The sequence below is a fragment of the Rhinoraja longicauda genome, chromosome 25 (genome assembly GCF_053455715.1).
Source record: "Rhinoraja longicauda isolate Sanriku21f chromosome 25, sRhiLon1.1, whole genome shotgun sequence".
Taxonomy (NCBI): Eukaryota; Metazoa; Chordata; class Chondrichthyes; order Rajiformes; family Arhynchobatidae; genus Rhinoraja; species Rhinoraja longicauda.
Window position 1 is genome coordinate 9715860 of NC_135977.1, and position 24017 is coordinate 9739876.

Sequence of the window (24017 nt, forward strand, 5' to 3'; positions counted from 1 at the left end):
AAAATTGTAAATTGTCCCTTGTCTTGGTGTACGGGGATCGCTGGTCGGCGCGGACTCGTTGGGCCGAAGGGCCTGTTTCCGCGCTGTATCTCCAAACTAAACTACGTGTAATACTCCAAATGCAACCTAACCAGAGTCCTCTAAAGCTGCAACTTGACTTCCTGACATTTGTGCTCAAGGCCTGGCTGATGAAGGCAGGCAGACCACAGGCCTTCTTTAGAAGTCTGAATAAGTGCCTCGACCCGAAATGTCACCCATTCCTTTCCTCCACATATCTGATCCGCTGAGTTACTCCAGCTTTTTGTGTCGACCTTCTTTACCACCATAGCTTGAGTTGTGACTCTCGGGAGGCTATGGACTTGGACAGCAAGATCCCTCTGTACGTCAATGCTGTTAAGGGTCTTGCCACTAACCGTTACTTTCCCTGCATTCGGCCTTCACAAGTTACAGGAGTGGAATTCAATCCATCAAGTCCATTCCGCAATTCAATCATGGCCGATCTCTGCCACCTAATCCCATTTTCCTGCCTTCTCCCCGTAACCCCTGACACCTGTTCTAATCAAGAACTTGTCCATCTCTGCCTTCAAAACACCTCCCAAAGTGCAACGCCTCACACTTGCTCAAATTAAATCCCATCTACCATTTCTCCTCCCATTGCTGCAGCTAATTTCTATCCCGCTGCAGATTTTGACAGCCCTCCTCGCTGTCTGCAGCTCCACCAGTTTTGGTGTAGTCTGATTGGTGTCGTCATTATCTAAAATCAAGCTGGAATATTCATGCAGTGGTGTGACATTTAATCCACTTTGACCACACATAATGCGATTTCAGAAGTCCAGATTATATTGTGAGGCAAAAAATGCAAACCTGCATTTAAAAGAGCTGCTTTTGTTTCTCGGAGATCGTCTGTTTGCAGGAAAATAAGGAAAAGGAGACTGGGGGTAATGGCACAGCTAAGCTGGGAGCTAGTATGGACCAGACGGACAAAATGGCTTCCTTCTGTGTCATTACTGGACTTTAGAGATACTGCACAGAAACAGGCCCTTCGGCCCACCGAGTCCGTGCCGAGCCGCGATCTCCCCGTACACTAGCACCCACTAGGGACAATTTACAGTTTAACCGAAGCCAATTAACCTACAAACCTGTACATCTTTGAAGTTTGGGAGGAAACCGGAGCACCCGGAGAAATCCCACACAGTCACGGGGAGAAAGTACAAACTCCGTACAGACAGCACTTGTAGCCAGGATCGAACCTGGGTCTCTGGCACTGTAAGGCAGCAACTCTACCGCCGTGCCACCGTGCATGGTATATCTTTAAAGTACTGTAAAGATAACTGCTGGGCCAACTCAACGAGTTGCGTCAGGACCACTCAACCTTGCAGCAGGTTCTTGACCCAAAACGCTGACTGTCTTTTTCCTCTATACAGCTACCATTACTATATCTGTATAGATACAGTAACAGCTTGGCTTATTGTCACGTGTACTGAGGTACAGTGAAAATCTGATTGTTACGTGCTCTCCCTTGACCTCCATCCGTTCTTCCAGCAGTTTTGATACAGAGTCGCCATTCGGAATGAATTTGGATTTTTTATCTTGTATTCTCTGCTCTGCGGAAAGTCGGAAGCCCTTTGGAGCTATTGTGGCCATAGTTGAAAGGTTTTGTTGATGAGGGTATGGATTAATGTGGAGCAGATCAATCACCGTCTAATTGAATAGTACGGCTGGTGTGTGTGTGTGTGTGTGTGTGGTTGGTTGAATGACTACTCTGGCTTCAAAGACCGATGTTATATTCCATCTGCTGACCCAGTTAAATCCAACACACTTGGACTCTGGAATCCTTCTAGACTGTACACTCTACACATGTGATAGAGGAGGAACATGTCGGCAATAATTATACTGTTGATCACCTCAGACCTGCCTAACAATTGGATGTTGTTGGGAACTGCTTGCCATTTAGTTTTAGTTTAGTTTAGTTTAGAGATACAGCGTGGAAACAGGCCCTTTCGGCCCACCGGCTCCACGCCGACCACCGATCCCCACACATTCACCCCATCTTATACCCACTAGGGACATTTTTTAAAAACATTTACACCAAGCCAATGAACCTACAGACCTGTAAATCTTTGGAGTGTGGGAGGAAACCGAAGATCTCGGAGAAAACCCACGGGTTGAACGTACAAACTTCGTACAGCCAGCACCCATAGTGGGGATGGAACCCGGGTCGATTGCTGTAAGGCAGCAACTCTACCGCTGCTGCCGGCCTGGGAAATTTAATCGGGAAATTCCCGATGCTGTTTTTAGGAATGCAGGAACCTGGCTGTGTCTGGAGGTACTTTTGAATCCTGGCAGGACCTGGTCAGAACCACTGCCTGCACGCTGCATGTGTCAGTGAGATGGTTCACCTTGTGGATAAGAATCACAAGGGGGTCTTCTGTGAACGATGGCCAGCAGGAGTACTCAGCGGGATTTGGCCTTTGAATTAAACGCATGTGGAGTAGCCCTGGTACCAGAGCAAAGTGGACCATCCAACAGCAGTTGGCATGAGTAACTGGGTAATGCCATCAATAGATTCTTGGCGGAGAAACAAAACTGCAGACGCTGGTTTATACCAGAGATAGGCACAAAGTACTGGAGTAACTCAGCAGGTCAGGCAGCGTCTCTGTACAAAAAGGATGGGTGACGTTTCAAAACTTCGCACATCCGATTTCTCCCGCGATGCTGTGACCCACTGAGTTACTCCAACACTTTGTGTCTCATAGATTCTAGGACATCGCTGGTCATTTTGGGCCGGGGTCACATCAGACGCCAAGCCCATTTGGGATCTTTAAGCAAATGTTATTGTTCCTGGGATTATTGGGACAGCACTCTCCCCATCTGTTCCCCATGTCAGTGGTGATGCAAGTGTAGCTTGTGGTGAGTACTTTGTTGTACAGTGCCAGAGACCCAGGTTCGATCCTGACTATGGGTGCTGTGTGATAGTTTACACAGTGATAGTTTAAGTCGGTCAGTGTCATAGATCTACGTTATGTTTTTGGTGCATCTAGAAACCCTTCAACCTAATTACATTCCTCTGCCACCCCATTTTCTGGCCTTTGAACCGGGAATTTTGGATGATACCGTCTGTAAAGTTGCTGCCTTCACTGCTCCAGAGACCCAGGTCCAATCCACACCTTGGGTCCTGTCTGCGTAGCGTTTGTACATTCTCCCTGTCACTGTGTGGGGTTCTCCTGCTCCCTCTCATGTCTGTCCAAAGGCCATGTGAGTTGGTAGATTGTGAAATTGCCCCCAGTGTGGCAGTTATCGCCAGTGGATGGGAAGAACATGCAGTAACCTTCACTGTGTGTGTTGAGGCAGAGATCATTAAGGCCGTATAAGTATCTAGAAGTGAAGTAAGATACAGGGTTAGAGGGAGACGGATGAGTGGATTGACTTTAGGCTGTAGAGATACAGCATAGAAACAGGCCCTTCGGCACACCGAATCCACACCGACCGGCGATCACCTATACGCTAACACTATCCTGTACACTAGCGACAATCTTATAACTTACCAAAGCCAATTAACCAACAAACCTGTCTGCCTTTGGAATGTGGAAGGAAACCGGAGAACCCGGAGGGAACCCACATGGTCACAGGAAGAACGTGCAAACTCCATACAGACAACACCCGTAGTCAGGATCGAACCTGGGTCTTTGGCGCTGTAAGGCAGCAACTCTACCACTGTGCCGCCCCTGACAGAGCGATTGGGCTTGTATACACTGGAACTTAGAAGGATGAGAGGGGATCTAATTGAAACATATAAGATTATTAAGGGATTGGACACGCTAGAGGCAGGAAACGTGTTCCCAATGTTGGGGGAGTCCAGAACCAGGGGCACAGTTTAAGAATTAAGGGGTAGGCCATTTAGATCGGAGATGAGGATAAAACTTTTTCACTCGGAGAGTTGTAAATCTGTGGAATTCTCTGCCTCAAAGGCAGTGGAGGCCAATTCTCTGGATGCTTTCAAGAGAGAATTAGATAGAGCTCTAGCGGAATCAGGGGGTATGGGGAGAGGGCTGGGACGGGGTACTGATTGTGGATCTTCAGCCATGATCACATTGAATGGCGGTGCTGGCTCGAAGGGCCGAATGGCCTCCTCCTGCACCTATTGTCTATTGACGTAATTGGACGTCACAGGAGTGATTAGCTAATTTTATAAATACTGGGCTGCTTGTGTCCAAGTTGAAACTCACTAGAATGATATCTGTGGCTGGCATGATTTGAACTGTTGTTCATTCTATATCTTATTTAAGATTTAAATTTACCCAAGACCTGCCCAAATCTGTAGCCTGCTAACCTACCAGTGCAACCGTTGAAACCTCAGCTGATAACGTTTCCAACTTGGGGAAACACTTTATGTTGCGGTCAATTCTTGAATCCTTCTGTGACCCAGGAGCCTCTGTAGGTAAAAAGAACAGTTCTGTAGTTCAGAGAAGGATGGTCGGGGGGCATTTCTGTGCTCTGTATATGTCCATGGTTCAGCACCAGTCAAGTCCAAGGGTCTAAGGAGTAGAGTGTTTCTACCTGACAGTTCGAGAAACTTAGACTTGAATGTCAGTTCTTATTTTGCAATTTCGTCCAATTCATTGTGCCCCAACAAGTTTTGGGTGTAAGGTGGGAACTCAACTCGACAAGCTGGTCCACTGGTGAGGTACTCCAATATTTCCGAGATCGTTTCAGAGCACAAGTCAGGCAAGGTGCCCATTGATTGCCATCCAACTGACCCACGAGGAACAGGGTGTGAGCAATGATGGCGACCAGCCTGACCTGTTGATGCTGTTTCCATTCTTACTGTTATACTAGACCAAGTGGACCCGTTGGGCCCAAACCCCTCCTGCATTGGTGCAGCACCCTGTCCTTCCCCCCCTCCCCTCTCTCCTCAACCCCCCCTCTCTCTTCTCCCCCACTCTCCCCTTCCCCCTCCCTCCCCCTCCCCTCCTTTTAAACTTAAAAATGTGAATAACTTTAAAAATATAACACGGGTTTCAATAAAACTGCTTGCATTATCACTAAAATGACAATGGTGAGTAAGGTGGGCCTAAAATTGTTGTGCTATCGAGTACCGTTTTGGCTGAAGTTCAGTCACAAACAAGATAACAACGAGAGTTTTAGTGTATAGATGTTGAGAGTGGGTGAGAAATCAGCTTGCCTGTATTTTCCACTCCAGATGATCCTACATTAAACCCGTGTCTGATTACATGAACCGGTTCAAAACAGCTTTTTAAAATGATGTTAACTTTCCACTTGTGTTCTGATGGAAATGGACGTTGATAGTCCTTTGGTCTTGTTGCCTTTAGCAGGGTGATTCTTGTGTGAGCTTTGTTGTTGTGGGCTGAATGACTTAATCATCTGTTCTGTTTCCGTCCTGTACAGATCGATCCCAAGGTGGCTTTTCCACGTCGAGCACAGCCAAAGGTAAGGTTCTTGTGTGCGCTCCTGGGTCTGCCTCTGATTTTTATTCCCTCGGAGGTGGAAGCAGAAGTGGTTTAAGATTCTTCACAAGGAGGAGGGTGAGAAGCATCCCCCAGGTCCCAGTTTTCCAGATCTTCCCAAAGAGGTGCTTTCAAATGGGCGCCACCTTGCCCGCCCTGCTCTCTGACAAAGGAGCAGTCGCTTCTGGGATATGATCCCATTGTCACGCTTGGTTTAGAGGGGTATGGACCAAACGCGGGTAAATAGACTTTAGAGATAACAGCGCAGAAACAGGCCAAGCGGTCCACCGAGCCTGTGCCGACCAGCGATTCCCCCGTATACTAACACTATCCTACACACTCGAGCCGATTTTTACTGAAGCCAATTTATCTACAAACCTGCACGTCTTTGGGATGTGGGAGGAAACCAGAGCACGCGGAGAAACCGCAGGAGGTCACGGGGAAAACGTCCAGACTCTGCAGACGGGATTGCATCCGTGGTTAGGATTGAACCCGGGTCTCTGGTGCTACAAGGCAGCAGCTTTACCGCTGCACCATTGTGGACTGGACTAGCTTAGGTTGGACATCTTGGTCGGCATTGGCCAGTTGGGCTGACGTGCCCGTTTCCATGCTCTCTGGCTCTATGACTAAAGAGTGGTCATTCTTCGCGGACCAGCCTACTGAATGCGTGTGGGCAAGCAATGTCACTCAGAGGCATTGCACTGAGTGATTTGGCCCACTGCCACCAGCAATCTCTAGCTCCAGGTCAATGGGCTACACCCTTAACGGCATCTGCCACCCAAACCAAGTTGGCACTTATGGTCTCTGCTTCCAAGCAGTCCACTGCTTTCAATAAGAAACTCTGGAGCAGCCATTTGGAGAACCAATACAAAATCAGGCGTGATTGGGTTTAGTTTGTTCCATGTTTCATGGTGCTTTTAATGGCACGTGTACAGGCCCACCACTGATTATCCGGCACCTGTGGTTCCAGAGCCTTTCTGGATTATCCGTTTGGCCAGACCAACAGAGGCCGCGGCCTTGGGCGACCGAATAACCATCCTGCAAAGTCTGTCGCGGTGGTTGCCAATGGGAATGGATCAGCCGGCTCTGGCCGGGCCAGAGTTCCAGAGCCTTGTCCGCAGAAGGCAAATTCCACCCGCCGATCGGCACGGAAGTGTCGATGAGGTCGAGATCGGCCTCCTCACCCGGCCTAGGCACTACATTTTCGGGGGGACGGGGGACTTCCAGGGCAAATTCAAGTGCGCTTATAATTTTGTCCAGATTAAGGAGGTACCTTATGCTGGAAAATTGATGGTGGGCCTGTACTGAGGTGCAATTGAATTCTTTTTTTCATACAGTTCAGTAAAAGTATTACTATACACAAGTATGCCTTAGATTCATTACGAGTGTATAGGAGGAGTACATTTGGACAGTATACAATAGTCGCCAAATCTCAATCAAGAATCTGTCAATCTCCACCTTAAAAATATCCATTGACTTGGCCTCCACAGCCTTCTGTGGCAATGAATTGCACAGATATACATCAGCATTGGTGGTACGTTTTAACCTTGTGCTGTTGGGTAAAATGGGTGATTGCAGCTAATGGCTAAAATGAACACCAATGTCTCTGAACTTGTTGAAAGTCTTTGCTAGTTTAACAGAGCCCTTGTCGTTTTGTTAATGGATCTGGCTGCATGTCACCTCGTAGCTACGATTGCTTTTGGACTGGGTTGGCCTGGAGAAGATTCTGAGTAATTAACTCCTTTTTATTTTCCTTCCAATTGAATAATATTTGCGTTGGTTTGCTCTTCAGCTCTGCTGGGACTCCCACTCTGCTTTAATGTGCTCTGGGTTGATTGCTGAGGAGAGCGTTATGCAGCGGCTGATGAAATCTGTGTGACATATTGCCCGTATTAACAACGTGCCAGACTACTGTTTGCCACCAACTTCTTATGGGCTCCCATGCCGTGCACTTGGTAACAAAGGGTCTTTGTCAACCCGTCAGTTTTTAATCCAGCAAGAAATCTTTGCAATGACCAGAGCCACTGAAGACCTTTAGCATGGGACAGACCGTACCAGATGCCAAAGATACACACAAAATGCTGGAGTAACTCAGCGGGACAGGCAGCATCTCTGGAGAGAAGGAATGGGTATTGCACTCCACTCATTATTCGACGATAGATTATCCATCTCGACCCGCAACGTCACCCATTCCTTCCCTCCAGAGAGGCTGCCTGTTCCGCTGAGTTACTCCAGCTTTTTGTGTCTATCTTCGGTTTAAACCAGCATCTGCAGTTCCTTCCTACATGTGCCAGATGCTGCACTGATCACTCTGGTCCTCTTCTGACCCTCAGCTGGCCACCATTATAGTGAGAGGCCAATTGGCCCATCTTCACCAATGATATCTCTTTGAAGTGGCTGATGAGTTTAGTGATTTTTTTTCATTTGGAGATTCAGCGCGGAAGCAGGCTGTTTAGCTCACCGAGTCCACGTCGACCAGCAATTTCTCCCGGCACATTAACGCTATCCTACACACGCAAGGGACAATTTACAATTTTACCAAAATGCTGGAATACCTCAGCAGGTCAGGCAGCGTTTCTGGAGAAAAGAAATAGGGTGACGTTTTGGGTCGAGACCCGGGCAGTCTGGTGAAGAGTCTCGACCTGAAACGGCACCCATTCCTTCTCTCCAGAGATGCTGCCTGACCCGCTGAGTTACCCCAGCATTTTGTGTCTGTATAATGCAGAAGATCAAGAATGTCACAAAGTGTTGGCTGGCGGCACTAGTAACGGGTGAGGTGTGCACCGTTTTACCACGTCACCCTGGGAGCTCGATCCCCTCCACAGAGGTATCATTTGCGGAGATCGGCACAGTGGTGCGGCGGGTGGAGCTGCTGCCTCACCATGACAGACACCCCGGCTCAATCCTGACCGTTTTGCTAAATGGCCATTAAATTCCTGCTGGCTCGATTGCTTGACGCTGTCTGAAGAAGGGCCTCGACCTGAAATGTCACCCATTCCTTCTCTCCAGAGATGCTGCCTGAGTTACTCCGGCTTTTTGTGTCTGTCGACTGCTCCCTTTTCCTTTGTTTGAGCTCAGTTTTGCACAGCTCGTTGCTTCTCGTGTTGACCTTGCTCCAATCCATTCCCGCTCGGATCGAGTGCTCATGGCTGCAGACTCTCATGCACTTTGCTCTACTCCCTGCAGCGTCCTTCAGAAATGTTTTCCTTTGACTGAGCCCTGTTGCTGGGCCTGATCTTGTGAATGTGCTCCTAATGCCCATTCTCTGAATTGATCCATCTTAATTTTACAACCCAATAGTATGAATATCAATTTCCCTCAGTCCAAGTAACCCTTGCTTTCCCTCTCTCTCTCCATCCCTCTCCGTCCTAGTTCTCCGACTAGTTGTACTCTCCTCCTGATTAAATATTACTGAAAGTATGCCTTGTAGGTTACCACCTTTGTAGGTTGTCACCTACATTTCCTTATTCTACATCTGCTTTGATCTGTCGTTTTCACACCTTGTGCTTCCACATCTCCAGACTCCCTTTCTTTCCCCTGACTCTCAGTTTGAAGAAGGGCCACGACTTGAAACGTCGCCCATTCCTTCTCTCCAGAGTTGCTGCCTGTCGTGCTGAGTCGCTCCAGCATTTTGGGTCTACTATCCAAAGGATAGAAGATTCTGGGGGTGCATTCTTTGATTTCTCCAGGCCGCTACTGCGTCTGGTGAATGAGGTTTGCTGGTCATCGATCGAGGCCGGCTACCTTAGACACCAGAAGCCATCTCCTGCATCTTACGGCCACTCTTTGATTCATCCAGGCAGCCTCCATATGCCACGTCCCCACTGCTGTTGAAAAGGCTCCTCAGATCATTGCCTCCACAGCCGTCTCTAAGCTGGTGTTGGTTTGGAGAGATATTGAGCTGAATTATACAGTGACCGTACCCGCCAAATGCTCTCTGGTTTTAATTTTGTGTCCTCCTCTATTTACTTCCTCTGTTGTTTTCATTTGGGAGTGGAGGTGGGGGGTGGGGGGTTGTTGCAGTGGGAGATACCAGGTGAATGCAAGTGCATTCAATGGATGGATAGGACGGGTTTAGAGGGAGGTGGGGCAAATGGGACAAGCTTAGATGGGACATCATAATCGGCATGGACGACTTGGGCTGAAGGGCCTGTTTCCGTGCTATATGACTCGGACTCTATGACTTGATGTCTTGCACCAATGTCCAATTCCAGCGCCCAATATTCCATAATAACTATATCCCACCCCAGGTTCAACTGGGGTTTTGTCCTCGTGCTGCGAGGTTTTCGACACCCGTCCACAAACGCTGGAGGGGGATAGACACAAAAAGCTGGAGTAACTCAGCGGGTCAGACAGCATCTCTGGAGAGAAGGAATGGGTGACGTTTCGGGCCGAGACCCTCCTCCAGACTGCGGAACGGGGAAGTGGGGGTCTTTTCAGATGTGGAAACCGATAGTTCATTTGTATGAAATGTACAAAGATTGTTCCTGATCGCCTTTGCGATTCAGTGACTTCGTGATGACTGGTCTGTCGACCTGTAAGCTTACCATACGCAGCGTGTTCTTGGCTGGGTCCTGGATATGTGCCGCTCTGGAGCAGAGGGTTGGGTGTCTTGCTTCCTGCTGCTGCAACTCGACGTCCACATCATGAACATAAGGAATAGGAGTACAATTAGGCCGTTCGGCCCATCAAGCCTACTCCGCCATTTAATCATGGCTGACCTATCTCTCCCCCCTGACCCCATTCCCCTGCCTTCGCCCCATAACCTCTGACACCCGCACTAATCAGGAATCTATCTATCGCTGCCTTCCAAATATCCACTGACGGCCTCCACAGCTTTCTGTGGCAAAGAATTCTAGATTCACCACCCTCTGGTTAAATAAATCTCTCCTCATCTCCTTTCTAAAAGAACATCCTTTAAATCTGAGGCTATGACCTCTAGTCCTAGAATAATGGCTGACACCTGGTGAAACAACGGAGCCTAAGGGAGAGGTCAGCTCGTGGTCTGCTAAGCAAGGGCCTACATTGGCGAAGAGGCCGGCTCTGCTTGAGTAGCCAGTATTGGCAGCTATCACTGCACTTGTATGCATTCCCCTCCATCTCCTCCCCCCCCTCCATCTCCTCCCCCCCTCCATGTGATGGGGGGGGGGGGAAGCGGCTTGTAGCTGGGTGGTCCTATTGTAATGTAGATGGGTTGTACATGCTTGAATGTTGGTGTTGAATGGATGGGACTCCTTCTCATTGCAATCACAGTACAGAAAGCCGGCCTTTGTTCCGACTGGCCTGTGTTATTGTACTGCTTTCTGCTCTGACTTCCTTCATCTCACTCTGTGGTCCCACCCCCTTCCCCTTTATCACAGAACGGCACGGTGGCGCAGCGGTAGAGTTGCTGCCTTACAGCCACCTGGATTCGATCCTTGTCTGGGCAGAGTTTTTTGTACGTTCTCCCCGTGAACTGCGTGGGTTTCCTCCAGGATCCCTGGTTTCCTCCCGCTCTCCAAAGATGTACAGGTTTGTAGGTTAATTGGCTTGGTATAATTGGAAATTGTCCCTAATGTGTGTAGGATAGTGTTAGCGTGCGGAGCCTGCTTCACTCTGTATCTCTAAACTAAACTGAACCTGTTTGACCCATCTTGTTCCCCAATTCTATGTTCCCACGTCTTGTTTATGGATTGGAAATGTTCAGAGGGATATGGGCCAAATGCAGGCAGGTGGGACCAGCGTAGATGGGGACATCTTGGTCGGCATGGTCAAGTTGGGCCGAAGGGCCTGCTTCCATGCTGCAGGACTATAATTCACAAAATGCTGGAGTAACTCAGCAGGTCAGGCAGCATCTCGGGAGAGAAGGAATGGGTGACGTTTCGGGTCGAGACCCTTCTTCAGACTTCTTCTTGGACTATAATTCACCATTTCCTCCCCCACCCACCCATATTTTGAGTGAAATTGAACTCCAGCACTTGCGGTTCAGTCTTTTTTCGAGACTCGGAGTTGTTTTGCATCAATCGTCGTTGTGTTTTGCCTCCTTTGGTTGCACGTTGCCATTTTGGATTCTGAGTTCCGGTGAGCTGGGAAGATGGGATCCTACCTGCTGGCTGGAACCAGGAAGGTTTAGTTTAGAGATGCAGTGTGGAATCAGGCCCTTCGGCCCACAGGGTCCATGCCGACCAGTGACCACTGGCTCTATTCTGCACGCACCACAGAATCTACAAACTTGCACGTCTTTGGATCGTGGGAGTGAACCGGAGCACACGGAGAGGCCCAAGGGGAGATCGTACAAAACCCGTACAGGCAGCACCCGTTGTCAGGATGGAGCCCGGCTCTCTGGCGCTGTAATGCAGTGACTCTACCTCTCTGCAGCCTTGTGTGTGTCCCTCCGTGCAAGCGGACAGAGGTCGGACGTTCGGCTGAGGGGAGGGGACAACTGGCCCACTGAGGGTGGCGCTGTGCTGTATCTCCCTTGGGCAGCTTACACCCCCAGCGGTATGAGCTTTGACTTCTCCAACTTCAAGTAGCCCTTGCTTTCCCGCTCTCTCCTCCCCTTCCCAGTTCTCTGACCAGTCTTGCTATCTCTGACTACACTTTATCTCTGTTTGCTTCGTTGTTACCCACTCCCAACTAGCAGTGATCTAAGAGCATAAGGAAATAACTGCAGATGCTGGTACAAATCGATTTGTTCACAAAATGCTGGAGTAACAATAGACAATAGACAATAGGTGCAGGAGTAGGCCATTCAGCCCTTCGAGCCAGCACCGCCATTCAATGCGATCATGGCTGATCACTCTCAATCAGTACCCCGTTCCTGCCTTCTCCCCATACCCCCTCACTCCGCTATCCTTAAGAGCTCTATCCAGCTCTCGCTTGAAAGCATCCAACGAACTGGCCTCCACTGCCTTCTGAGGCAGAGAATTCCACACCTTCACCACTCTCTGACTGAAAAAGTTCTTCCTCATCTCCGTTCTAAATGGCCTACCCCTTATTCTTAAACTGTGGCCCCTTGTTCTGGACTCCCCCAACATTGGGAATGTGTTTCCTGCCTCTAATGTGTCCAATCCCCTAATTATCTTATATGTTTCAATAAGATCCCCCCTCATCCTTCTAAATTCCAGTGTATACAAGCCCAATCGCTCCAGCCTTTCAACATACGACAGTCCCGCCATTCCGGGAATTAACCTAGTGAACCTACGCTGCACGCCCTCCATAGAACACCTAGAATAGATCACTGCTATTTATTCACAAAATGCTGGCGTGACTCAGCAGGTCAGGCAGCGTCTCGGGAGAGAAGGAATGGGTGATGTATCGGGTGACTCCAAACGTCACCCATTCCTTCTCTCCCAAGATGCTGCCTGACCTGCTGAGTCACGCCAGCATTTTGTGAATAAATAGCAGTGATCTATTCTAGGTGTTCTTTGATCTCCGTTCCCTTTGTCCCGTTTCACGCCTCACACTTGCGTATCTACACACGTCCTTGTCTCTGAGCTGCCCACTCCCCCTGACGTCGGTCTGGGCAAGGGTCTCGACCATCCCTTCTCTCCGGAGATGCTGCCTGTCCCGCCCGCTGAGTTACTCTGTGTCTCTCGGCGTGGTAATGGCCGCCCGCGCCGGACTGCTTCAGCTGCAGACACCAGCGAGGCTGTACTTCGCTTGGGCCCAGGCTCCTATTGTTTGAGGCCATGTGAAAGACAGGAGAGGAAATTGGATTCTGGAATTCATAAATAAGGATTACTGCATTCCTTTATTTTCTTTTGATGTTGGGGAAACACTGTCCCATTCAAAGTTCAGCTGTGCAAGCTGGCATCTCCCTCCAAACTAAAACACTTTAATTTTGAGTCCATTGCGGCGCTGTTTGGAGTCAGGCTCTGGGACCTGTGTCTCGGAATGGAAATTTCCACTTGCCATCTAGCCTCTGGGCAAGTTGCTGTTTGGCTGAGCTTTCAAATAGAATATAAAGCAAATCACCAGCCTGTGAGTAACGTAGAAGTGTTCATCCCGTTTCACCCCGCGTCCCATTGATCTGAAATATTGGTGGTGCTTGCTCTCTCTCCCTCTCTCTCCCCCTCCCTCTCCCCCTCCCTCTCTCCCCCCTCCCCTCCCTCTCCCTCTTTCCCTCTCTCCCTCCCTCCCCCTCCCTCTCCCCCTCCCTCTCTCCCCCTCCCTCCCTCTCTCTCCATCTCTCTCTCCTCTCTCCCCCCTCCCTCTCTTCCCCCTCCCTCTCCCTCTCTCTCTCCATCTCTCTCTCCTCCATCTCTCCCTCCTCTCTCCCTCTCAATCTCTCCCCCCTCCAACTCTCTCTCCTCTCTCCCCTCTCTCCCCCCTCTCTCCCCTCTCTCCCCCCTCTCTCCATCACTCCCCCCTCTCTCCATCTCTCTCTCCTCTCCCCCCCCCTCCCTCTCTCCCCCTCCCTCTCTGCATGTGTTTCTAGTGTAAACACCCTGTCTTTGTTCAGAGGCTGTTATTTTGCCCCATATTTCCACCTCCTTCACTGACACTCGGTTGAGCCAAGGCTTCAAAAATCCTCCGCTGTAAAACGTGGCCCAAACGCTAGCCCTGATCCTGGGTGTGACTGGTGTTGTTACAGGCAGATAGACCTCTGTGTGTGCGGGCAAGAGTTTCAAAGGAACCTGGGTGTGCTGTTACTTGTGTTGTGGAACTGGACTTGGTCGGGCACTTCATTGTCTATCTGTGGCCTGTTGTAACCAACTTGTCGACGTTAGTTTAGCGATGCAGCGTTGATTGAGCCGGGCTCTTCGACCCGCCGAGTCTACGCCGACCGACGACCACACGGGCTTCACGTGAACCCACTTTGGCAGCCACTCGTCCACTCTCTGGAGGCTGGTGCTGCAGACCCTTCCTCCATTTAGGCCACTGAACTATGGAAAAGAGTGCCACTGTGCCACTGTGCAAGTGCGAGGCTCCTGTGATGCAGATAGGATCCAGATGCAAAAGGTCTTGCGAAGAACTGTTGTCCCTCCCTGGAATTGGGTGGCTTTGTTTCTGCCGCACTGTTGCGGTTCTTTAACCCATGCTCGAGCTCCTGTCCCCTCTTCCCCCCCCCCCCCCTTCAACCACCATCCCTCCCCCCTCCCTACTTAGCTGCGTCACTGTTGCAAGTTTATCCCCCAGAAATTTGCTTTCAGAATCTGTTATTTTGTTAATTAAATGAAGTCACTTCATCAAAAGGAACAGCCCTTTCTCTCTCCCTGGCCTTTAGGTTTAGTTTAGAGATACTGCGTGGAAACAGGCACCTCGCTCGGCCCACCGAGTCCACACCGACCAGCCATCAGCCCGTACGTTAGCACACTACCCTAAACACACTATGGACAATTTGCAATTTTACCGAAGCCAACTAGTCTACAAATCTGCACGTCTTTAGCGTGTGGGAGGAAACCGGAACTTCCCGGAGAAAGCCCACACGGGTCATGGGGAGAACGTACAAGCACCTTTAGTCAGGATGGAACCCGGGTCTCTGGCGCTGTAAGGCAGCAACTCTACCGCTGTGCCACTTTGCCACCACTCAATAAGGGGTAGGCCATTTAGAACGGAGATGAGGAAAAACTTTTTCAGTCAGAGAGTTGTGAATCTGTGGAATTCTCTGCCTCAGAAGGCAGTGGAGGCCAATTCTCTGAATGCATTCAAGGGAGAGCTAGATAGAGCTCTTAAGGATAGCGGAGTTAGGGGGTATGGGGAGAAGGCAGGAACGGGGTACTGATCGAGAATGATCAGCCATGATCACATTGAATGGCGGTGCTGGCTCGAAGGGCCGAATGGCCTCCTCCTGCACCTATTGTCTATTGTCAACAAAACACCGCTGAGATGATTGGGTAGCTTCAGACTTACATTGCTTTTCTTCACATCTCCCTTCATCTTTCACTTCACTCTTAGTCTAAGCTCGTGTGTTTTTTCTGCCTCTCTTGTTTATGGAGCCAACAGATAAACGTGGTGGAGAGGCAGCAGCCTGGGTATAACTTAAATCAAGCTTAATGCTGACCTCAACACATTAGTCTCCACCTCGAGGCTGAGAATGCTTCACATCTTCACTGTACCACCTTGGTTGCTGTGTTGCAACTCTGAGACGGGGCACCTCTGTGTACTGGTATCCCCGATTCGCTTTGTTTCCTGGCACTCCTCCAAATTCAGCCTGGAGAACAATTTCCTGTGGATCCGAGTGAGAGAATCTGGCTCCGGTTTTTATCTTTAAACTGTGGGCAGTGTTTGAGATCCGGCTACTAATGCTGTTGACAGTGGTTGGAGGGGGTGCAACAGGAGGTGGCTGGGTAACATGTATGCCTGTTGTCAGCAGCTGCTCTGCACAAAGCTACCTTGACAGCCCCGTTGTAGGTGCAGCGACCCACCTTTCCTGTGGGCCTGTGCCCGATAATCCTCGCTGAGTTGATTTATTTGCAGAGATCCCCGAGTCTCACTGCGCTTGTCGGCTGGACTCGATTTCTGCGAATGGAGCTTTTCAATGTACATCATTACACGTGACACTAAGCTCAACTATATTGGCATATTACTAGCTTATCGGCGTGATTTTAACTACAGATATTTATAAGTTCATTGGTGATAGGAGCAGAATTAGGCCATTCGGCCCATCAAGGCTACTCCGCCATTCAATCATGGCTGATCTATCTCTCCTAACCCCAGTCTCCTGCCTTCCACTGACACCCGTACCAATCAAGAATCTACCTCTGCCGTAAAAACATCCATTGACTTGGCCTCCACAGCCTTCTGTGGCCATGAATTCCACAGCTTCACATCTGACTAAAGAAATTCCTCCTCATCTCCCTAAAGGAACGTCCTTTAATTCTGAGGCTCTGGCCACAACTCTGCTACTTGTGGAAACATCCTCTCCCATCCACTCTATCCGTATTCTAAGTGTGTGGGTGTTTGGCTGTTGTTTTGCCACGTTTGTTTGTGGTGAGTTAGAAACATAGCAACAGAAAATAGGTGCAGGAGTAGGCCATTCGGCCCTTCGAGCCTGCATCGCCATTCAATATGATCATGGCTGATCATCTAACTCAGTATCCCGTACCTGCCTTCTCTCCATACCCACTGATCCCTTTAGCCACAAGGGCCACATCTAACTCCCTCTTAAATATAGCCAATGAACTGGCCTCAACTACCTTCTGTGGCAGAGAATTCCACAGATTCACCACTCTCTGTGTGAAAAATAACGTTCTCATCTCGGTCCTAAAAGACTTCCCCCTTATCCTTAAACTGTGACCCCTTGTTCTGGACTTCCCCAACATCGGGAACAATCTTCCTGCATCTAGCCTGTCCAACCCCTTAAGAATTTTGTAAGTTTCTATAAGATCCCCCCTCAATCTTCTAAATTCCAGCGAGGAAGGGCGAGGGGGGGCGAGAAGCGGGAAAATGATTGTCTTCACTTTGGTTTTCCCAGTGCTCGCACAATCTGTACGGATTCTGGAGTGTCGATTTTCTTTCCCCCCTCCTCTCTCTCTCTCTCTCTCTTTCTCTCTCTCTCTCTCAAAGTTTGTAAATGTTGCTTTCTGCAGCTCGAGAGCCTGGAGAAGGAAGGTATTGTCACATCCTGTCAAGAAAAATGTGTCTTGCAGCCGCCTAGCCGATAAAGGCCGTGCCTTACCGAGGCTTTGTGCGTTGTCAAGGGGGGGGGGGGGCAGCCTGTTTAGGGAGCACCTTGGTCTCTGCCTGTTGCAGGGAGTCAATACTTCACATTTAGGGGGGTACAGATGAGGCGGTGGTGATGGGGGAAGGGAGCGTGAATCATTTGGAGGATCCATTGTCTGGCTGGCTGGCTGGCGGCGTCCAAGAGGATTGAATAGGAGATTAATGGTGCTTCCACCATCCTTAACCTTTGTGGACATGTTGGGCTCATTACTGGTTGCCATGGGAGGCGAGGTAAAATAAACAGTGGCATTGCATTAATCATTCCTTTCTCACCGTCCTCCACTCAGTTTTGTCTCGCTGTTTCCCACACTGTTGGCCTGTCCAAATAGATGGCGCAATAGACTGAATACAAAAGTTGTCTGAAATTCTGTGTCCAGAGTGAGCGAGAGAGAGGGAGAGAGGGCGGCTAAAGTAAGTAATTATCTTTTCTCCCAGCGATGTACATTTATATCAATAATAATGAAATGAAAGGATTGCTAAACCAAATTGTGCCGTTCAGCCACATTGGTAACTGAGAGAAAGTGTTTCTGAAGTGCGGTGATATGCAACATTTGCCAACCAGTGTGTGCTCTGCAAGCTCTCACAACCTGCACTGACGCAAGGAATGAGGTGATTTATTATGACTGGTATTCCTTTGAGAGATTAATATTAGCCAGGCTGTGTCCGAAGTAAAGATGGAATAGGTTAGAAACAAACACTCAGCAGCTCCGGCATGCTTCGTGGTAAAGAAACGGAGTTACTGTTTCAGGAGCAAGACTGTTCTTCAGAACATCTTGCAACAAGCAAGCAGCTCGTCTCTTCCCCCCCCCCCCCCCCCCCCCCACACTGACGTTGTCTGACCTCCCGAGCATTCCCTGTTTCTTTTTTTGATCCAGATTTTCAGCATCAGCCTTTTCCACTTTATAAGTTAGAGCAGAATGAGGCCGTTTGGCCCATCAAGTCTACTCCCACCATTCAATTATGACCGATCTATCTCTCCCTCTCAACCCCATTCTGCTGCCTTCCCCCATGACCCCTGACAGCCGTACTAATCAAGAATCTGTCAAGCTCTGCCTTAACAATGTCTATTGACGGCCTCCACAGGCACCTGTGGCAATGAATTCCGCAGATTCACCACCCTCTGACTAAAGAAATTACTCCTTATCTCCTTTCTAAAGGTACGTACTTTTATTCTGAGGCTATGGCCTCTGGTCCTAGACTCTCCCACTGGTGGAAACACCCTCTCCACATCTACTCTGTCCAGGGCTTTCACTATTCAGTAAATTTCAATGAGGTTCCCCCCCCCCCCCATCTTCCAAATGCAGCACAGTGGCGCAGCGGTAGAGTTGCTGCCTTACAGCGAATGCAGCGTCGGAGACTCGGGTTCGATCCTGTCTACGGGTGCTGTACTGTACGGAGTTTGTACGTTCTCCCCGTGACCTGCGTGGGTTTTCTCCGGGATCTTCGGTTTCCTCCCTCACTCCAAAGACGTACAGGTTTGTAGGTTAATTGGCTGGGCAAAAAAATTGTCCCTAGTGGGTGTAGGATAGTGTTAGTGTGCGGGGATCGCTGGGCGGCACGGACCCGGTGGCCGAAGTGCCTGTTTCTGCGCTGTATCTCTAAATCTAAAAATCTAAAAAAACTCCAGCGAGACCAGGCCCAGTGCCTTCAAATGCTCATCATATGTTAACCTGATCATTCCTGGGATCATTTCAAAGTAGTCTTTCCACCTGAGAGTGTGCAAAAGGTGCCATCCTTGTCATCTGCCAGGGCAGTAGGGCAGCACTCTCGTGGTGTGGTGGTAATGTCCCAACCTCTGTTCTGCTTTTTGGGCTCTGGAGGGAGACTCCAAGCCAGGAAGTGACTTTGTGGCGAGGATGGCGTGGGAGTAGTTCAATATGAATGAATCATAAGACCCATGACTTGTTTACTCTGATCAGAGAAACATAGAAAGTAGGTGCAGGAGTAGGCCATTTGGCCCTTCGAGCCAGCACCGCCATTCAATGTGATCATGGCTGATCATGCAAAATCAGTACCCCGTTCCTGCTTTCTCCCCGTATCCCTTGATTCCTTTCGCCCTAAGAGCTGAATCTAACTCTCTCTTGAATACATCCAGTGAATTGGCCTCCACAGCCTTCTTTTTAGTTTAGTTGAGAGAAATAGGCCCTTCGGCCCATCGGGTCCATGCCGGCCACCAATCCCTGCACATTAACACTATCCTACTCCCATTAGGGACAATTTTTACATTTACCAAGCCAATTAACATACAAACCTGTACGTCTTTGGAGTGTGGGAGGAAACCAAAGATATCGGAGAAAACCCACGCAGGTCACGAGGAGAACGTACAAACTCCGTACAGACAGCGCCCGTAGTCAGGATCGAACCCGGGTTCCCGGCGCTGCATTCGCTGTAAGGTTACCAATCTACCGTGCGCCACCGTGGCAGAGAATGCCACAGCTTCACAACTCTCTAGGTGAAAAAGCTTGTCACTCATCTGAGTCCTAAATCGCCCACTCCTTATTCTTAAACTGTGACCCCTGGTTTTGGACTCCCCCAACATTGGGAATATTTTTCCTGCATCTAGCCAGTCCAATCCAATTAAGAATTTTATATGTTTCTATAAGATCCCCTCTCATCAATAGACAATAGACAATAGGTGCATTCAGCCCTTCGAGCCAGCACCGCCATTCAATGCGATCATGGCTGATCACTCTCAATCAGTACCCCGTTCCTGCCTTCTCCCCATACCCCCTCACTCCGCTATCCTTAAGAGCTCTATCCAGCTCTCTCTTGAAAGCATCCAACGAACTGGCCTCCACGGCCTTCTGAGGCAGAGAATTCCACACCTTCACCACTCTCTGACTGAAAAAGTTCTTCCTCATCTCCGTTCTAAATGGTCCTTCTAAATTCCAGAGAATATAAGCCCGTTCTTTCATCACATGTCAGTTCCGCCAACCCGGGAATTAACCTGGTGAACCTACGCTGTACATCCTCAACAGCAACAATGTCCTTCCTCAAATTAGACCAACGTTTTATGTTGACAGGCTTAAAGAGCCATGAATGGAAAGCTCCAGACTCTTTTCACTCGAGTTTTTTTAACCTCATTGAAACGTACAGAACAGTGCAAGGCTTGGATAGAGTGGATGTAGAGAGGATGTTTTCCACAAGTGAGAAAGGCTATGACTAGAGGTCACAGCCTCAGAATTAAAGGACGTTCCTTTAGGAAGGAGATGAGAAGGAATTTCTTTAGCCAGAGGGTGGTGAATCTTTGGAATTCATTGCCACAGGAGGCTGTGGAGGCCAAGTCGGTGGATATTTTTAAGGCAGAGATAGATAGATTCGTGATTAGTACGGCTGTCAGAGGCTAGGGGGAGAAGGCAGGAGAATGGGGTTAGGAGGGAGAGATAGATCAGCCATGATTGAATGGTGGAGTAGACTTGATGGGCCGAATGGCTTAATTCTGCTCCTATCACATGATTTTATGATCTTACTAACTTTGGTATATAGTAGGGGGTAACCCGCCCCACCCCTGACATCCGTCTGAAGAAGGGTCTTGACCCGAAACGTCACCCATTCCTCTCTCCGGAGATGCTGCCTGTCCCGCTGAGTTACTCCAGCATTTTGTGTCTAGCTTTGTTTTGCATGGTATCAGATCAGATCAGATAATCCAATCAGGCCTGGATAGTGTGGATACTGAGAGGATGTTTCCACTTGTGGGAGAGTCTAGGCTGAGAGGCCATAGCTTCAGAATAAAAGGACGTACTTGTAGAGAGATGAGGAATTTCTTTAGTCAGAGGGTGGTGAAGCTGTGGAATTCATTGCCACAGATAGCTGTGGAGGCCTAATGATTGGGTATTTTTAAGACGCAGATTGACAGATTCTTGATTTGTGCGGGTGTCAGGGGTTATGGGGAGAAGGCAGGAGAATGGGGTTGAGAGGGAAAGATAGATCAGCCATGAATGAATGGCGGAGAGGACTTGATGGGCCGAATGGCTTAATTCTGCTCCTGCAACGTATAAGCATACGAGATAACGCTTTACATAAATACAATCGAGCCAAACTCAAGTACAATAGGTGGAGCGGAGAGAAGGATTCAGAGTGCGGAATATCGCGTTGTAGCGCAACACTTCCGGGGACAATTCCTTGCAGAGGGTGGCGTGTTCTCAGTCTAGAAGGGTAGTGGTGAACGGGTGAGAGGTGGAATTTGAGGAGGTGGATAAACATTTGAAAGAGGAAGGTGATTGAGGGCTGTGAGGAATTGGCACTGAATGGATTGGGTGGTGGGGCAGATCTTGAATGGTGAGACAGGCTTGCTTCACCTCCTGCTATTATTCTGTGTTGGAAGAGGGCTGCTGGTTCACCTACAGCCTCGCGTCCCCAAGATCATGGCCTCAATTCTGGGCAGGGAAAAGACCGGGGCGGAGTTAGCAAGAGGAACCTCAAAGTTGCTGCTCAAACCAGAGAAATAAAACCTGCAGAGGTTTGCATGCATTGGAAGGAACTGCAGATGCTGGTTTACACAGAAACATAGAAAATGGGTGCAGGAGTAGGCCATTCGGCCCTTTGAGTCAGCACCGCCATTCAATATGATCATGGTTGATCATCCAGATACCCTGTTCCTGGTTTCTCCCCAAGTCCCTTGATTCCGTTAGTCCTAAGAGCTAATTCTAACTCTCTTAAATACATCAAAGACATCAAGAAGTACTTGATTCAGCCACCAGTCTGAAGAAGGGTCTCGACCCGAAACGTCACCCATTCCTTCTCTCCTGAGATGCTGCCTGACCTGCTGAGTTACTCCAGCATTTTGTGAATAAAAGCCATCAAGAATATATCTTGAATTTACACACAAAATGCTGGAGTAACTCGACGGGTCAGGCAGCATCCCTGGAGAAAAGCAATAGGTGACCTTTCTGGTCAAGACCCTTCTTCAGACTGATACGTCACCTATTCCTTTTCTCCAGCATTTTTGTCTTTTGTTGATCTTCGAGTTTCTATGCAGCTGGTTAGTTTTGTAATAGAATAGTTGTATCAATTATTGAAATGAATCATTGAATAATCATAGTGCCATTGGGTTTAACATCAGCACACACTACTAAGCAGTGTGCTTAATGCACAGCGTACCAGGAAATGCCTGCCGTGCTATTTTTAGACAGCATACCGATGTCCTTTGGGTATTGAACAGTGGTTGATGCTAGTTGGAGCAGATTGTATCTCCCCAGCTATCTTAGTGGGACTTGCAAGTTAGAGCGGCTGATTTGTGGATAAGACATCTGCCTGCGTCAGGCTCGTATAAGTGGATTGCTGTACATAATCATTTCCCTCTCCGTCTCCCAGCTCTTTGCGTTAGAGGTCCCTCGTCACTCCCTCTGTTCTGTGGTTTTCTACACTCTTGTCTTTCTGAATTAATGCTTGGGCCATTAACTGTCCAGTCAATGTGTAGCTTGATATCATTTCAGTTTAGTTTAGTTTAGAGATACAATGTGGAAAAGCCTCTTCAGACTGCTGATTTGATTCTCCAGAAGCTGTTGCCGTGTGTGTGTATGCATCTTTGCGTATGTTTCTGTACGTGTGTGTGCGTGCGTGTGTGTGCAAAGGTAGAGGCAGAAAGAGGTGTGTGTGTGTGTGTGTGTGCAAAGGTAGAGGCAGAAAGAGGTGTGTGTGTGTGTGTATCAGTGTATCTTTGGCTGTGGGCTAGGGCTTTGATGCGAAGCTTATTGTGATGGAGCAGCTCTCAAGAACGTCGTGAGGAATGTCCATGCAAGGACCAGGCAGTGGTGCAGCTGGTGGAGCTGCTGCCTCGCAGCGCCAGAGACCCGGCTTTGATCCTGACCTTTGGTTCTGTCCATGTGGAGTTTGCACGTTCCCTCTGTGACCACATGGGTTTCATAGAAAATTGGTGCAGGAGGAGGCCATTTGGCCATTGGAGCCAGCAGCGCCATATATTGTGATCATGGCTGATTATCACAGTCGGTAACCCGTGCCTGCCTTCTCCCCATATCCCTTGATTCCGCTAGTTTCCTCCGGTTTTCTCCCGCGCCCCAAAGACGTGTGCGTTCGCAGGTTAATTGGCCCTGTGTAAAATTGCTTCCTCAACAACAGTTCAACAGAGCTTTATTTGTCATTCGGTACCAAGGTACCGAACGAAACTACATAGCAGTCACACACAAAAAAGAACACAAGACACATGACCCCAACACAAACGTCCATCACAGTGACTCCAAACACCCCCTCACTGTGATGGAGGCAACAAAACTTCCACTCTCTTCCCCACGCCCACGGACAGACAGCTCGTCCCCGACCGACCCGCACAGTCCCCGCAAGGGGATGGAAGTCCCCGCGGCCGAGCCGCACCGGGCGCTGAAACATCCCGCGGCCGAGCCGGGCGACGGAAGGCCCCGTGGCCGAGCCGTGCGCAGCTAAGTCCCGTGGCCGAGCCAGTGTATAAGGAGTGGATGACAATGAAAGGGAATACCTTGACCCGATGTGAATGGGCTCTTGCAGGTCCGCGTGGACTCAGTGGGCCAAAGGGCCTGCACCCGCGCCATAATCACTAAATTAAAATGAAGTTCCACCCAACAGAAGACGGGTGAATTGGAGTGAAGGATGAACAATCGGTTCTCGTGACCACCAAGTACGCATACACATTCACTGAGCGCGTGCATGTGCGTACTTGGACTTGCGTGCAGAAGCGAGGAATCTTCTGTGGCGTAGTCTGCCGATGATTTATGCTGGAGTCTTGTCCTCAGTCATGTTTATTTAGTGCACCTTCAGTAACTTAGCAATAAACCCCCACTGTAAAATGCACATTTCCCTAATGCTCCTTTTTTTCCTGTCTGGGAGAACGTTTGTTTATCTGAATAATTATTGCTTCCTTTTTGGATTGCTTTGTGTACAGAGGTACAGTGAAAAGCTTCTGTTGCGTGCTAA

General features: G+C 49.1%; 1 protein-coding gene across 2 annotated transcripts in view; it reads left to right on the forward strand.

Annotated features, from left to right (window-relative positions):
• msi1b (musashi RNA binding protein 1b) overlaps positions 1-24017 on the forward strand; it is a 145923-nt gene that overhangs the window by 13517 nt on the left and 108389 nt on the right. For both annotated transcript variants that reach the window (XM_078421093.1, XM_078421092.1), the window contains exon 5: positions 5407-5448. In XM_078421093.1, the coding sequence (XP_078277219.1) occupies positions 5407-5448 (42 nt within the window). The remainder of the gene's footprint in view (positions 1-5406; positions 5449-24017) is intronic.